The 17,479-nt window shown below is 36.5% G+C and overlaps 1 protein-coding gene and 1 pseudogene across 2 annotated transcripts in view; one reads left to right on the top strand and one right to left on the bottom strand.

The window, feature by feature from the left end:
* Positions 1-17,479, bottom strand: part of PIK3CB (phosphatidylinositol-4,5-bisphosphate 3-kinase catalytic subunit beta) — a 180,187-nt gene that overhangs the window by 31,628 nt on the left and 131,080 nt on the right. For both annotated transcript variants that reach the window (XM_019961790.2, XM_070794147.1), the window contains exons 13-16: positions 16,434-16,622; positions 9,871-9,992; positions 6,849-6,992; positions 4,595-4,694 (exon numbers count right to left, since the gene is read on the bottom strand). In XM_019961790.2, the coding sequence (XP_019817349.1) occupies positions 4,595-4,694; positions 6,849-6,992; positions 9,871-9,992; positions 16,434-16,622 (555 nt within the window). The remainder of the gene's footprint in view (positions 1-4,594; positions 4,695-6,848; positions 6,993-9,870; positions 9,993-16,433; positions 16,623-17,479) is intronic.
* On the top strand, positions 313-3,272 carry LOC109559811 (activating signal cointegrator 1 complex subunit 1 pseudogene; annotated as a pseudogene).

Here is a 17,479-nt window from a genome sequence, read left to right as displayed (position 1 = left end):
CTGGCTGTTCATTTTATTTTGAAGGTGAAATGGCCATGTGTGCAATTCATGAGCTGTGACCAAATTTCCAAATTTGCTGGCATATTGAGTGCAGCACTTTCACAGCATCATCTTTTATCATTTGAAATAGCTCAGCTGGAATTCCATCACATGCATTAGCTTTGTTCATAGTGATGCTTCCTACCTATTCTATTGAATATAAAATACTTGATGGCAGCAACATAGCTAATGTGGCTTCAGATCACCAATACCTAACACAAACCCTGGCATATAGCAGGTTCTGAATAAGGTTCTTAATATATAAAGTCATTTTTTAAAAAACTTCTGCCTCTTACACGCCCTCTGCGGCAGGCTCCAGTTCCTCCTCCTCCTTTCTCCACTTCACTAGTCCCTTCAGGCCTGTATAAAGATCCACATAATCATGGAAGTTCTGCGTCCACAGCTTATAAAAATTGGTGGACGGGTTTATAGGAAGAATCCCATCCAAGAACAGACTTATCAACATGAAAAAGAAGATGATGACTATTACCAAGGCCTCGTGGAGTGTGCAGAAGAGCCCTGTGAAACCTACGAGGTGGTGCAGACCCCACAAGGTTTCCGATGTACCGTGAAGGCCCCCAGCCTACTCTACAAGCATATTGTTGGAAAGAGAGGGGACACTAAAAAGAAACTAGAAGTGGAGACCAAAACTTCTATTAGCATTCCTAAGCCTGGACAAGAAGGAGAAATTGTAATCACTGGTCAGCATCGAAGTGGTGTAATTTCAGCCTGAACTCGGATTGATGTTCTTCTGCTCACTTTTAGAAGAAAGCAGCCCTTCACTCACTTCCTTGCCTTTTTCCTCAATGAAGCTGAAGTTCAGGAACGATTTCTGAAATTCCAGGAGGAAGTACTGGAGAAGTGCTCCATGGATCATGGGGTTGATAGCAGCATTTTCCAGAATCCTAAAAAGCTTCCCCTAACTATTGGGATGTTGGTGCTTTTGAGTGAACAAGAGATCCAGCAGACATGTGAGATGCTACAGCAGTGTAAAGAGGAATTCATTGATGACATTTCAGGGGGCAAACCCCTGGAAGTAGAGATGTCAGGGATAGAATACATGAATGATGATCCTGGCATGGTGGATGTTCTTTATGCCAAAGTCCATATGAAAGATGGCTCCAACAGGCTGCAGGAATTGGTTGATCGAGTGCTGGAACGTTTTCAGGCATCTGGACTAATAGTGAAAGAGTGGAATAGTGTGAAACTCCATGCTACAGTCATGAATACTCTGTTCAGGAAAGACCCCAATGCTATTTGAAAACTTCTACTTTGGTACCCTAAAGCTCAATTCAATTCACATCTCTCAGAGGTTCACAGTGGACAGCTTTGGAAACTATGCCTCCTGTGGACAGACTGACTTCTCCTGAGGTGGATCTTGGGAAGCACTGAAGTTAAAATCCTCACAAGGTGCTGAGGGAGAAGTCTCATCACTTTAAGCGCCAAGGAGGGATGTGGGAAACTGGGGATAACTTCCCTGGGCGGCTCCCCGAGGATGCCACAGTGCCTCGTGGTTGTCCACAGTCACCGCAGTCAGCCGGGATGGTTTTGGGCGTGGGGAGAACATGTGCCTGTAACATATGCCTCTTCATCTTTCTCATAATCTACCTCTCTTTCCAAAGCTCTTCTCTGGAAATGTACCTCTGAAGCCCATTGGAGCTCAGACTCATAGTATTTCTTACATACCTACTGATTTTGCCCCAGCCTTTAAACTTTTTTGTATTAATATTAATACTTTAAGAGAATTACAGATGTGTGATCTTATTAATCTCTCCACCTAGATAAAATATCAACAAATTCTAGAAGGTTTGTATTTTTCCCTTCCTCTTACACTCTAATTTTTAATCAGTACCCAGAATTTCTTTTTCATTGTGGTAAAAAAACACAGAACATAAACTTTAGTCTTAAACCACTTAAAAGTGTACAGTTCAGTGATGTTAATTATATTCATCTTGTGAAATATCTCCAGAACCTTTTCGTCTTGCAAATCTGAAACTCTGGACTCATTAAAAAACTCTTCTTTTCCCCCTGCCCCCCAGCAACCACCATTTTACTTTCTACTCCTATGCATTTGACTACCTTGTATAAGTGGAATCATACACTGTTCATCTTTTTGTGACTGGCTTATTCTCCTTAACATAATGCCCTCAGGGTTTATCAATGTGTAGCATGTTACAGGACTTCCTTCCTTGGTAAGAATGAGTAATATTCCACTGGATGATACAGTCATCCCTCAGTTTCTTTGGTTCCAGGACCTCCCTCTGTATCTGTGGATTCTCAAGTCCCTTATATAAAATGGTATAGTATTTGCATATAACTTATACATACCATCCTGGATACTTTAAATCATTTCTAAATTACTTATAATGACCAAATACAATGCCATGTAAATAGTTGCCAGCACACAGTAAGTTCAAGTTTTCCTTTCTGTAACTTTCTGAATATTTTTGGTCCACAGTTGACTGACTCCACAGATGTGGGATCCATGGATGTGTTGAGGGCTGATTGTACCGCATTTTGTTTATCCAGTCTTTCATCGATGGACACTTGGGTTCCTTCCACCTTTTGGCTGTTGTGAATAATGCCCTATGAATGTCGGTGTACCAATATCTGAGACCCTGCTTTCAGTTCCTTTACTACTTAGAACTTTAACTTAAGCAAAATAACTGGTAAAGGTTTCAACCTCTTACTTTGATCTGTCCTTTTTCTTCTGAAGTTGGTCCCTTTTGTGCTCTCTCAGTTCCTGTCTCTTCACCCTACCCCAGCCCTTGCCTTCCCATACCACTGACGGAGCTGCAGTATTTGGCTCTTTTCTGTTTACTTCCCAGGGCAGCAGCAATTGAAATGGTGATATCAGCAGGACTGTGCAGTTTCCCAGGAGAATGTCAGCAACAGAAGGCACTCCTTTGCTGCAGACCGGCATAGGGTGGGGGCTCTTCTGCTCAGCCCCACCCGTCAGCCCTGCCACTTTCTCTGCTAGGGAGCCCCAGCCTCACTGTCACCTCTCATCCCTGCCCCCCTACAGCTTTCCTCCCTCCGTGGCCTCTGTCTTTCCTTCACCACTTAGTCTCATCCTGATTATTATTTTCTGTTTGAGAAGTCTGATTCTGAACCCCATGTGTTAATAAGGCCACTAACTGGTTAAGACTGTATGTAACACTCAGATTTGTTACCCTTGTAACAGCACAAATCATTTGTGAATAAATGGATTTCTAAAGTGAAAAAAAAAAAAACTTCTAGTGGTAGACTAGATAACATTCAATTCATGAAAAATTATTGCTAAAGAACAAGAGCATGTCATTGCTATCTGTCAATGAACAATTTCAGCATGAAGAAGCTAATACAGGGCTGCTTCCCTTGATGGCAGAAATGCTCTCATTTCATCCTTTAGGGCACCAAGAAGCCACCAACAATCAAGCCTGGGCCATGGTTATGCATCTCATTTGGACGAAAGCTCTTGAAAAACCATTGCTATTTGCAATTACTTAGCTGTATGAGTCAAGACTATCTCCAAAACAAAAATACACAAATAACTGGATACTGAGACAACTGTCAACAATAACCCTTGATGGAATTCTGTATTCAGTAAAACAGCATCTGTTTATTGGCTTATGTTTTACTTTAGCTTCAAAGATACATTTATACTGAAAAAATGAAATTGTTGTCTATTTTATTTTGATTTAAAAAAGAGGACTATTGCTAAAAAGTGTGAAAACTCCCAGTATAATAATAAAAAAAAAGAGATTTAGTTTTATAGTTGGACAGAACTAAGTCTGAAACTTATTCTTTTACTTAATAACTGTGAACTTTTAGGCAACTTATTTAATCTCTTAAAACCTTGTTTTTCACCTTGTCAAATCCAGGCAGTATCAGTGACTACTGTGGCACATTATTAGGAGAGTAAAATAGCATACTTAAAACACTTATTTTGGTTCCTGGCATATAGTAAGCATTTAATATCTAATCTATTAAAAATGACTAATACCTCATTATCTGCAATGATTAGAAAATGAAGACCTAGGAAGAAAATGACAGAATATGAGAGATATTTCATGCCTGAAATATCACAGTTTCAGGCATGTGTACACAGTTTGAAAAAGCAGCTTGAGTATATTGAATTCTAGAAGTTATAACACCTACGAACTAAGGTGTCAAAATATGTCAATCTAAAACAAATGACAGAGCATATGAATCATATACACTATTCTTATTGGAAAGAGTATCTCAGTGGTATGAAAAAACAGAGTCTAAAGATTTCACAACAGTTACCATCAAACCCATTGTTAAGCATGTCTAAATAGGTATTTGCTACTAAAAGTTAAGTCATGGTACTAATACTATGAGGAATCCTAATTTTTCAAATAGCATTCTATAACATTCTGCTAAATTTGCCAAAACTTAATTTCTAAGCTTACATTGTTTATTAAAAAATGTATTAATTGAATTTAGATATGGAAATCTCTTATGAAACAATGTGATGGGAGAAATAGCATATGACACAATTTATCATATATCATGTGGCAAAGTGAACATGAAGATTAAAACAAGCTGATACCTGCTTAGAAAGCGCCTTCATGTGACCTACGCTTCCCCGGCAGTACGCTTCAAGGATAACACCAAATTGTACTGAAACAGCAGGAATGTGTACTTCAGATCTGCAAAAAGGTAACAGTAAAGATTTATCAAATACTTCAGGTCCCCAAATGAAAATACTTTTTAATGAAATTAACTGATGATGCTTATCAAAGAAAGGAAGATCATATCACATATACAGTCACTGGTTGGATGCTAAACTTTTAATTCTTTAAACACTGTAGTTTGAAAAGAAATGTGATATTAACATTAGTTAATGGTTTATTCCATGAAATCTGAAGTTTTTACATCTTGTTTTTTGGAGTGAAATGATAATATTACCAATTTATAGACAATTAAGATGATGGTGATTGCAGCCATGAAATTAAAAGACACTTAGTCCTTGGAAGGAAAGCTATGACCCGCCTACATAGCATATTAAAAAGCAGAGACATAACTTTGCCAAAAAAGGTCCATCTAGTCAAGGCTATGGTTTTTCCAGTAGTCATGTATGGATGTGAGAGTTGGACGCTGAAGAAAGCTGAGCGCTGAAGAATTGATGCTTTTGAAGTGTGGTGTTGGAGAAGACTCCTAAGAGTCCCATGGACTGCAAGGAGTCCCATGGACTGCAAGGAGATCCAACCAGTCCATTCTGAAGGAGATCAGCCCTGGGATTTCTTTGGAAGGAATGATGCTGAAGCTGAAACTCAGTACTTTGGCCACCTCATGCGAAGAGTTGACTCATTGGAAAAGACTCTGATGCTGGGAGGGATTGGGGGCAGAAGGAAAAGGGGACGACAGAGGATGAGATGGCTGGATGGCATCACCGACTCGATGGACGTGAGTCCGAGTGAACTCTGGGAGTTGGTGATGGACAGGGAGGCCTGGCGTGCTTCGATACATGGGGTTGCAAAGAGTCGGACACAACTGAGCGACTGAACTGAACTGAACTGAAGATGAAATAGATCTGACTCATATCACACAATTAACAAATCTCTCAATTGACTTCTATTTGATATTTTTTCTCATTTAAAGAATGGTAAACACATTTGAAAGGAAGGAATAGCTTACTCTGTTATTCATTTGAGGATTTAAAAATAAGAAGATTGAACTAGATGAGAAAGAAGGTAAGTTAAAACGTTAATAATAAAGAAATCAAGATTCATAACTATAACCCCTAAAATTACATCAAAATACTATACAGCTTATTTTCTTTAAGAAGCTAAGCCAAAGAGGAGAAAAGTTATCTTTCTGTTACTGATTAGCTTCAAAAACACGAAGTCCAGGTGGAAAAAAATCACAAATGTCTGAGTAGAGTCAGAAACAAAGAACTGACAATTTTCCTAGGAAACAAAAGATCTTTAGCTCTCTTTCTCAATTTTACTCCCATATAAACTGGTTTACTAACACTGATATATTTCTGAAAATGACCTTGTCAATAAAGAAGCTAAAAATAAAGTTGCTGATATAGGAAAACCTAAAATCTTTTGTGTGTGTGTGTGTGTGTGTGTGTGTGTATACATACATAATTTTATTTATTTTTTGGCTGCCTTGGGTCTATGTTGCTGGATGGGCTTTTCTCCAGTTGTGGTGCATTGGTTTCTCATTGTGGTGGCTTCCTTTGTTTCAGACCTCGAGTTCTAGGGCACACGCACTTCAGTAGCTGCTACTCCCAGGCTCTACAGCACAGGCTCAATAACTATAGTGTACGGGTTTAGTTGCTCCACGGTGTGTCGGATCTTCTTCTATCAGGGACTGAACCTGTGTCTCTTTCGTTGGCAGGTGGATTCTTTACCTCTGAGCCACCAGGGAATTCCTAAAATCTTTACTTACGCAATAGTAGCAATGATGATACAACTATCCACAACCTTTTGTAGGAATAAGTAAGTCTATTTCTTAATCCAAATATGTCAACACAGTAAGTATACTTTACTGGAAAACAGCAATACTTATAACCATCAGTAGTAGTAATAAAAATTACTATGATGAAAAGTTATTAATTACAGTTAAAAATCAAGGAGGCATAGAGGGACACTTATTTATCTGAGTTACATTGCTAAATCATGAAAATTGAGAATCTGGGTATTGAGAAATAGGAGAAGACACCAGGAAAGCATAAATGTTATGGATGACTCAGAAACAAAGCAGCTGGACTGTTCTGCTAAACGTCCTATATTATGTTGATTAATACTCACAAAAGCATATAGTGGACTCAATTTGAAATATAAAAGACTTACCTGAGGTGCCAAAATAAAAACTGCCCTATCCTCCGATTAGCAAGTGCTCTTTCTAGTAGGAATCTAGACAAGGCACAATCAAGAAAAGGCTCATATTTTAAAACTTGCACCAACTGTAAAAGATATTGAGAGAGTTCTTCATCACTGAAAGAAACAAAACACAGAGTAAGTCACTCAACAATCAGAGCTGGAAAAAGACCCCTCTTACTTATAAAACTTCAAACACTAACTTTGAAACAGTGGTTCTTTTGGGTCAAGCCTGTTGCATGCTTATATTCACTTTCATGACTATAATAACACAAAATAAGCTGAGGATTTCGGTGGACAGAAGAGTATATGAAAAGGAGCAAAGAACAGCTATATGGGGCACTTTCAGTAAGTTAACGAGGTTGATACAAATGATGACTGTATTTACAATCAGCCCAGAGTTATAATAAAAATAGTTTTCTGATCATGCTGAAGAAGTTTACATACTCACTCAATCAGTTTTTTTAAATACAAATTCCATCAGTACTTCAGCAACTTAATTTTCCTTTCCTATCAAAGGGTTAAGTAATTTTTGATCCCAGATAATGAACGAACAATTAAAATTTTCAAATACTTTGAAGAATAAAGAGTACATTTATAAGTTGGAAGGACTCAAGGAATTAACAAAACACTATAATTAAATGAGCTGAATTAATTAAGATTGTGGCTCTCTATTTTGTATCTATCTCCAAACCATTCACATGTAAACAGTCTCATTAGAGGCAATTCCTGTAGTCAGGTTAAGATATGTTATCTCAAGTCCTCTACTTGGTGACTAGTCTTGGACAATAAACGGTTAAGAATGTAGTCTAAATCAGATGTGGAACCTAAATCTAGAACATTATTCATCTGAAAAAAAAAAAAAAAACAAACCTCACAAGCAGAAAATTTAACAGAGGAAGACACATTAGAATTACCTATATGGAACATGAGATCACAGCAATCTCTGCCTAGGGGTCAATATATTTGAAAACAACAATTGGCTCATTCCAAGGAGGTGGCAGGTAGCCTGCCCCTCAGGTATCCAATGCAAACTTAGGGAGGCTGAGGAACAATGGGGAGCCTCATTTTTAAAAACTATCTATACAACAATTTTAAGCTTACTGTAAAATCCATGCCCATTATAAAACCTATAAATAGTGTGACAGAAGTATAGAAGGGGCCTCCTCTTTCCTAATACTTAAAAAGACGTCTCATAGACATACCTGAAAAAATATTTTGTATAATTTGCTTTGAATATCACACAATTTAAAACATAAATGATTTATTTTAAAAAGAAAAAAAAATCACTATATCCTTAATTTTCTGAGAAGTTTTGCTTTTTAAATAATCATACAGAGACTTCCCTGGTGGTCCAATGGTTAAGATTCTGGACTGCCAATGCAGGAGGTGCAGGTCTGACCCTTGGTCTGAGAACTAAGATCCCACATGCTGTGCGTCACAGCCAAAAGAAAAAAAAAAAAAAAGCAAACCATACAGTATAACCCCTCCTTTTGAGGCTAGAAGGAAAATGGAAAAAATTTTAAATGCTCATTGTCTGAGATTGTCTCAGAAATGATATTTTATCAAATAAATCCCACAGATTCTCACACATGTATTACCCTAAAGGGACTATACAAACATGTTCACTGCATTGTTAATAATGGGAAATTTTGAGAAATCTAAAATGTTCTTCAATAGAGAAATGGAGAAATGTAATAAATATCTATGACAGAATATTACACACTAGTGGAAGGAATAAACTACATTTATACATAACAGGAGAAGACTACCCTCAAAAACATAATGTTTGATAAAGGAAAAAAAAACTATGTAAAACAATATATATGTGACAAGACACATTTAACTAATTTTTAAATGTACAATATTACCTCATACCTATACTGTACAGATATATAAAACTGATAAAAACAGAAAAATGATGTATAGAAAATACACACCAAATTTGTGTTAACAGTTGTCTCTGAGAAGTGAAAGTAATCAGGACTAAATAAGCAAACTATGAAGACTCTAACTGTAATGTTAATTGCTTAAAAAATACTTAAAAGTAAAAACTTTAAAAATACAAATTAAGAAATTAATATTTCTTAGTTCTGGGTAGTGGACAGAAAAGAGTTAATAGAATAGCAAGCGAGATTGCTATCCTTTGAAAAAGTAAGCATACAAGGTTAGCCCTTGGCTGGCATCTGGGAATGTAGACAGGGAAGGCTTCTCACCACCCTAACAAATAAGACTAGGTCACTGCTTAAACTGTTCTGCAAACAGTACTGCTTATGCCCAACACCCATTTTCATTCTGGGAGTCTAGGATGTGGGAATATGCTAAACAGAGGTACTTAAATGACTAGGTCTTAATAAAAATCAAACTAATGAACAAACAAACTACAACCAAGTCTCTAACATGCTTTCTGGTAGATAGTATTCAGGCATGCTGTCACGAATTGTTGCTGGGGGAATTAAGTGTAGTCAGTGTGACTCCTTTTGGAAAGAACTCTTAGAAGCATCTCTCTGGTTTCCTCTGGATTCTGCCCCATGAATTTTTCCTTTGCCAATTCTGCTCTGTATTCTTTTGCTATAATAAATCTTAGCCAAGAGTCATGGAACTGGAGAGTGATCTTGGGGACCACCAGAAGCAGTTTTTGATTGTTTTTCTGTTATAGAGAGGAGACTTCCCTAATGGTTCAGTGGTTAAGATACCATGTTTCCACTGCAGGGGTGTGGGTTTAATCCTTGGTCAGGGATCTAAGATACTATACGCCATGTGGTATGGCCAAAAAGAAAAACATCTGTATCGTGTGTGTGTGTGTGTGTATGTGTGTGTGTTGGATAGGAGAGACTTGAGAGTATGAGAGAATAATAGGGAGGAAGAGAACAAATGCTTTGAACGGAATCATTCCTAGCCTGTTCCTTTCTTACAGAACATTCAAGCAGATCTCAACTTCTCTTCTCACCCACAAGTTATTCCTTGACCCCAAAAAGCCTCCTGCAGGAGATACCTCATCTGTTGCAGGCAGCCCACAGCATATTCTCGCACATACTGATCTGGATAGTTGAAATCTAGAAGCTCAAGGGCCTCCCGGGGGGGCAGTTTAGGCCAAATCTGAAGCAGTGCTTGAAGCTGTTTAAAAGTTAAAAGGAAAAAAAAGATTACTTTTCTCTCCTATAACTTCTGAACCACTTATCCGTTTTTTCTCGGTACACAGGAACAGAGATGGTCAAAAGAAAGGAGAAGTATACGTGCAATTACTAAGGCCTCAAAAATCTATTATTGCTAATATAGGTTAACAAAAGATGGTCTCTGCTGAGGTATTCTATAGGTAAGCAGGCAAAAAAGCGATTATATACTTAGCTAGAAGTAGAATGATACACTGAATATATGAATTCTACAATCATTAACCATTAAATTTTTTTTTAAAAAAGGAAATAAAGGCAGGGCAAGAGGAGAGGAGAAGGTGAGAGGAAGGGGAGGAGAGAGAAATGACTAAGAAATACTTAAAGGCCTTTGAGGGAGACTAAAGAGGGAGAGATGTATGTATACCTATAGCTGATTCACCTTGTTGTACAGAAATCAACACAACACTGTAAAGCAAATATCCTCCAATTAAAAATAAATTTTTTTAAAAAGAAATACTTAAAAAAATAAAATAAAAAATAAAAAGAAATACTTAAAATTCAAATTACAAATATAAGCTGAAAAAGTACATTAATATATCAACATAAAATTATCTTGAGAGAGTTTAACAGAGTTTATATCTATCACTTTATAAAACTTTATTGACTAGAATACATTTAAATCCTTTAAATCATAGTAAGTTACCCACAGGAAATAAACAGTACCTAGTTTATTAAATACAGCCAGTTTCCCACTTACAGATGCCACTTAGAAATTATCAAGACATAGGATAAGAAAGCATCCCATGGGGGGATGACTTGGGATTACCCATGAAGGTTGGGTTCAGATGGACATGGAAACCTAAGTTCCAGAAAACCCAAATTTCTAGAAAGGATTTCATCTGCCTCCCAACAGAATGAGTGAGACTCATCAGAGTTGATTTCCTTTTATGAAGGGCTGATATTGGAAAGAGTCCCTTCCTCTTCATGATTTTGGTATCTTTATAGCTTACATTCTTATTGCAGAAGGGAAGTGGGAAGAAAAGTGGTTATGGAGGAGAATGAAATACTTTTTTGACAATTATGAGTTGTGGCTGTCCACAGCTCAACCCTATCTGACAAAGTCTTATTCCTTAATTTCTAATTTATGTCGCTGGGTTTTCTTAGGTATTACTTAAACAGCACTGACATCAAGATCAAGGAAGAAGCACAAAATGTATGCAAGACCAGAGATACAAGAATACGGCAAATAGATGGCAATGGCTGAAGGCTTCTCTCAATTGCATGTTCAACCTCAAAGTCGTGTTGCAGGAGGTGGCCTGTGGAACCTGCTGTCTGCCTTGTCATTTGTCATTTGAGCATTTGTGAGAAACTTGGGCTTTGACAATTACATAAAAATAATTTAAATTTATTGTTTTAATTATGAAAATTACAAAACTTCTCATTAATTTCTCAAGTGCCCAAAAAAAGTCAACATCTAAATGAGTAACTAGTAGTTAAGGTATTTTCTCATACAAAACAAATTTAAAATTTAAGTTAAAGCAAAGGAGCAAAGGAAAGATATAAGCATCTGAATGCAGAGTTTCAAAGAATAGCAAGAAGAGATAAGAAAGCCTTCCTCAGTGATCAATGCAAACAAACAGAGGAAAACAACAGAATGGGAAAGACTAGAGATCTCTTCAAGAAAATCAGAGATACTAAGGGAATATTTCATGCAAAGATGGGCTCGATAAAGGACAGAAATGGTATGGACCTAACAGAAGCAGAAGATATTAAGAAGAGATGGCAAGAATACACAGAAGAACTGTACAAAAAAGATCTTCACGACCCAGATAACCACGATGGTGTGATCACTGACCTAGAGCCAGACATCCTGGAATGTCAAGTCAAGTGGGTCTTAGAAAGCATCACTACAAACAAAGCTAGTGGAAGTGATGGAATTCCAGTTGAGGTCTTTCAAATCCTGAAAGAAGATGCTGTGAAAGTGCTGCATTCAATATGCCAGCAAATTTGCAAAACTCAGCAGTAGCCACAGGACTGGAAAAGGTCAGTTTTCATTCCAATCCCAAAGAAAGGCAATGCCAGAGAATGCTCAAACTACCGCATAATTGTACTCATCTCACACGTAGTAAAGTAATGCTCAAAATTCTCCAAGCCAGGCTTCAGCAATACGTGAACTGTGAACTTCCAGATGTTCAAGCTGGTTTTAGAAAAGGCAGAGGAACCAGAGATCAAACTGCCAACATCCGCTGGATCATGGAAAAAGTGGGAGAGTTCCAGAAAAACATCTATTTCTGCTTTCTTGACGATGCCAAAGCCTTTGACTCTGTGGATCACAATCAACTGTGGAAAATTCTGAAAGGATGGGAATACCAGACCACCTGATCTGCCTCTTGAGAAATTTGTATGCAGGTCAGGAAGCAACAGTTAGAACTGGACATGGAACAACAGACTGGTTCCAAATAGGAAAAGGGCTATGTCAAGGGTGTATACTGTCACCCTGCTTATTTAAGTTATATACAGAGTACATCATGAGAAACGCTGAGCTGGAAGAAACACAAGCTGGAATCAAGATTGCCAGGAGAAATATCAATAACCTCAGATATACAGATGACACCACCCTTATGGCAGAAAATGAAGAGGAACTAAAAAGCCTCTTGATGATAGTGAAAGTGGAGAGTGAAAAAGTTGGCTTAAAGCTCAACATTCAGAAAACGAAGATCATGGCATCTGGTCCCATCACTTCATGGGAAATAGATGGGGAAACAGTGGAAACAGTGGCAGACTTTATTTTTTCGGGCTCCAAAATCACTGCAGATGGTGACTGCAGCCATGAAATTAAAAGACGCTTACTCCTTGGAAGGAAAGTTATGACCGACCTAGACAGCATATTGAAAAGCAGAGACATTGCCAACAAAGGTTCGTCTAGTCAAGGCTATGGTTTTTCCTGTGGTCATGTATGGATGTGAGAGTTGGACTGTGAAGAAGGCTGAGCGCCGAAGAACTGATGCTTTTGAAGTGTGGTGTTGGAGAAGACTCTTGAGAGTCCCTTGGACTGCAAGGAGATCCGACCAGTCCATTCTGAAGGAGATCAGCCCTGGGATTTCTTTGGAAGGAATGATGCTAAAGCTCAAACTCCAGTACTTTGGCCACCTCAAGCGAAGAGTTGACTCACTGGAAAAGACTCTGATGCTGGGAGGGATTGGGGGCAGGAGGAGAAGGGGACGACAGAGGATGAGATGGCTGGATGGCATCACTGACTCGATGGACGTGAGTTTCAGTGAACTCTAGGAGTTGGTGATGGAAAGGGAGGCCTGGTGTGCTGCGATTCATAGGGTCGCAAAGAGTCAGACACGACTGAGCAACTGAAATGAACTCAACTGAATGATAATTTATAAAAAATTAACTTTAAATTGCTTTGCATTAGAAAAAATAACCCTTTTGAGTAAATTTTAGAGGTTGATTACATTACTATTATTAATATACATTTACATAAATTACTAACTTGGATATGAAATGTGATATTCTGCAATTTACATAATACATTATATCAAACTTATTCAACAAATAGAGTGAAATGTTAATTTTTACATTTTAACTTTTACCTTAAATCTTGATTCATTATTCTTAAACTACTGAAGAAAATGATTACCTCTTATACTTGTTCTTTTAATGTATACAGTACGTGCATGCATACAGTACATAGGCAGACTTACATACACTTACCTGTGGTATCGAAATCCCATGGGGATAGGGCTATTAAGGGAAAATTATGTAAAAATGCTCCTCAGGAGTGTAATAATGAAAAAAGATTGAGGAATACTGGTTTAATGATATGAAACGCCTACCTAATCCCAGGTTTTATCACACAATTCCTCCAAAACTCTAATGGACCAGTACTCCTTATATAGGTAAGGGGGATCGTTTTCTAAGGAACTGACACAATAGTTTAAAAAAACTCCTAGCATCCCCAGTTAACACATGGAATACACTGCTCCACAAACACAATACTGGGATAGATAATGTTATATAATAACAGAGGTTCAACTGGTATTGAAAATAGCCCTACTACTAAAAAGTAATTCTTTTAGTATGTTATTTATAATTATTAAATTGAAATATAAACATTAAATTACAAACACTCATCACTTCAGTTTAATGAAAGCTATGGAAGCAAATAGGGAAGGCAAATCTGACTTAGCCAAATAAATAGTGAAATTAGTGTCACTATTTTCACTGTTTTTCACTATAAATAGTGCAATTAACATGTAATTAATTGCTCATCTCCTGCAGAGACAACTGAATTAATTTCACTATTTATATGGCTATTGAAATCCCTTCTGCAGTATGCTAAAAGAATACTTTCCTGTGGATTAATGGGAGGCTAATCTTTTATAGAATTTTCACCCATGGCTTATACCTTCAGAATCACAGTACAAATTTGCACCAGGTTCTGACTCTCTACTTCTCTTAGGCAGTCAATTTTAAAAAAATTTTTATTTATTCACTTATTTATTTTTGACTGCACTGGGTCTTAGTTGCTGCACAAGTACTTTCTCTAGTTTCGGCGAGCAGGGGCTACTCTCTAGTTGTAGGGCATGGGCTCTAGGGCATGTGAGCTTCAGTACTTAACGACTCGCAGGCACTAGAGAGCACAGGCTCAGTAGCTATGAATGGGCTCAGCTGACCCATGGCATGTAGAATCTTGCCGGCCCAGGTATCAAACCCATGTCCCCTACATCATCAGGTGGATTCTTAACCACTTGAACACTAGGGAAGTTTAGTAATCAATTTATTGAAAATATGGTTTATATTCTCTTCTACCAGTTCAGTGTAACTGGCAATGGTATAGGACTGGGGAGGTGCCAAAACACACTATTTTTTAATCTGTTGCTCTTCCTTTCTAGACTACTAAAAGGGTGGCTTAGGATCATGAAATTCATGTCTTCCTGTACTTGCTTATACATGTTTAGGTTTTTCTATTAGAGTATCCAGTTACACTACTGACTTTTTCTACACAATGGAGGAAATTAACTTGTATCTGAAAACAACAAATTTCAGATTCACTCATGGAAATGAGACAAGTATACTAAACTCTTCAGTATAAAAATCTGTGTCCCTGGGTTTCAAATAAAAAAATACGAAGCTTGGACTCTCTTACTCTATTTTCTTACAGATAAAATACAAAACCTCTTTTTCAGATAACTTAGAGTATAGTAAGAATTTTTTTTCTATTCTAATCTATACAAAATAATAAAATGATGCATTTCTTGGCTAGGCACTTAGAAATGAATGCCATTCATGAGAAGTAGGCAAATGTGCCAACCAAAAAATTCTTATATCTTACATTCAACCATTATGGGCGTTCACAGAAAACTAACCTTGAATTTAAAGAAATAACTGGTTAGATGACAACTATATCGGAATAATTAAAATCTAGCTTTAAAAAAAAGATATCCTGACAAAAATAGCTCCTTTTCAAACTAAGTAATGGTCATGTGGCCTAACTGTATAAACAGTTCAAATAAGGCACATCATATAATTTTGTAACATGATTCCAAAAAAAACTGTTAGACACTAGGAATAAACTCAAAAGAAATCCTTTCTAAACTTAATTTGAGAAATAAAACAATAAAGTAAAGATTTTAAAAATACAAGATTAAAAGAAATATGTATTTCTCAACTAAATTTAACTCATTATAGATTTAACAAAACAAGAAAAAATTTTAAAGACCAACTGAATTTAAGTAAGTAAGGTGAATAAATGCAGTTCTCTTAATATACCAAATGTATTCATTCTGATTAAAAAATCATTTCAAGAAATTTTCTGGAGAACATTGATAACCAAATGAATTTCGTAATGCCACTGTTTTTTCATACGTTCTTAAAAACAAAATCAAGTAGCTAAAATTTGGTGGCTTCTTCTGTACCCGAATTTTTTTCCCCTTTTCTCTATACTGCATAAAGGCAAATGTCATCAACACTGCCCAACTTTAAATAAATAATAAAAGTGATGTTTTATATCATTTATGATATAAAATGTTAACTTCTAAAAATAGAGGTTAATTTCAAACAATACATATGCATTTTACACATTCATTGCAAAGGGTCTTAAGATGAAAACCTACAAGTTCATTGATAAAGCTGGTAAAAGTAACCCAGGATCTACCATATGCTGGTAGAAATTATGGATGATTATTCCAAGACCTAAGTTTTAATTACCTTTAGTAAAGGACATAGAAAACCTATTCAGAATTTGGGATTTTGAAATCTTAAAATTTTCTGGACTACCATTTAGATCAGAAGGTCTAAGAGTTTAAAACCTGTAAACTTCTACAGAAAATTATACAACCTATAGAAACATACCTTTGTAGGAAAGGACAATTTACATGAAATCAATAAAGTAATATAACCACCAAATGGAGTTACAAAAATGATCTCTTGTTACCTGAGCAACATCCTCAAGTTTATTCCACTTGATCGACAGCAGCAATTTCGGCAACGCGTGTGGGAAATTCTCTCTGCAGTCTTGTCGCAAAGTCCAAATAAGATCCATTTCATTCTCACACAGTTGAGACAAAGGATCCCTGTCCAAGATTTCTTTCAGTACAGCAAGAAACTTCTTTCCACCTCGACTCTAAGAGAGCAAAATTACTCGTTAGAAAACTAAATCGTGTAAACATCGCAAAGAGTCGGACACGACTGAGCGACTGAACTGAACTGAACTGAACTGAACTGAAACCTTGAACACAGGGGTTAGGGGCACCAACTCCCAAGCAGTAGAAAATCCCTAAATCCGTGCATTTAACCAAACCACGAATAATGTGGTACTGTAGAATGTGTATATTAAAAAAAATTCACTTGATCTGCACAGCTCAAACCCGTGATGTTCAAGGGTTAATTATACCAGGAATTTTTAAAATAATTAATGAACTTTAAAATGTGAGATACTAACAATCTAATTCATTAAAAACTTGGAGCTTCCTTTAAAAGTTTTATTAAGCTGAGTATTAAATTTGTAAACTAAAGATGAAGGGAAAATTATTTTTAGTTTTTTAAAAGAAAGAATTAAAAAGAATCCTCTTTTAAAGTCCATGTACAAACACTAGGTGGCAGAATTGCAATTTGGATTAAAAAGAAGTCATATTTGAACTGAGTTTCTCATCTTTTGAAATTTTTAATTGCTATAAAAAAAAAAACAAAATCAAAGATGAACCAAATATATGAAGTTTTTTTAGAAAAAAGTAATGGGTGCCTTCTTAGCTCTGAGGCACTAAACCATTTAGATTAAGAATTGAATCTTGGCTAAAATCAAACATTAAAAAAAAATCAGTTATCCCATTTTCTTTCCTAATCCTTTTAAGAATATATTAAAATAAAGAAAATGGACCACACTGTTTATTCAATCCAGACTCTGAATTAAGACTAACATGAAAGAAAGAGATACAAAATTTCCCAAATATAAAGAAAAACTATAAAATTTAGGCAAAAATG

The sequence above is a fragment of the Bos indicus genome, chromosome 1 (assembly GCF_029378745.1).
Source record: "Bos indicus isolate NIAB-ARS_2022 breed Sahiwal x Tharparkar chromosome 1, NIAB-ARS_B.indTharparkar_mat_pri_1.0, whole genome shotgun sequence".
NCBI classification, from domain to species: domain Eukaryota; kingdom Metazoa; phylum Chordata; class Mammalia; order Artiodactyla; family Bovidae; genus Bos; species Bos indicus.
The sequence above is the reverse complement of the archived record's forward strand: the minus strand, read 5'-3'. Positions and strand labels throughout refer to the sequence as shown.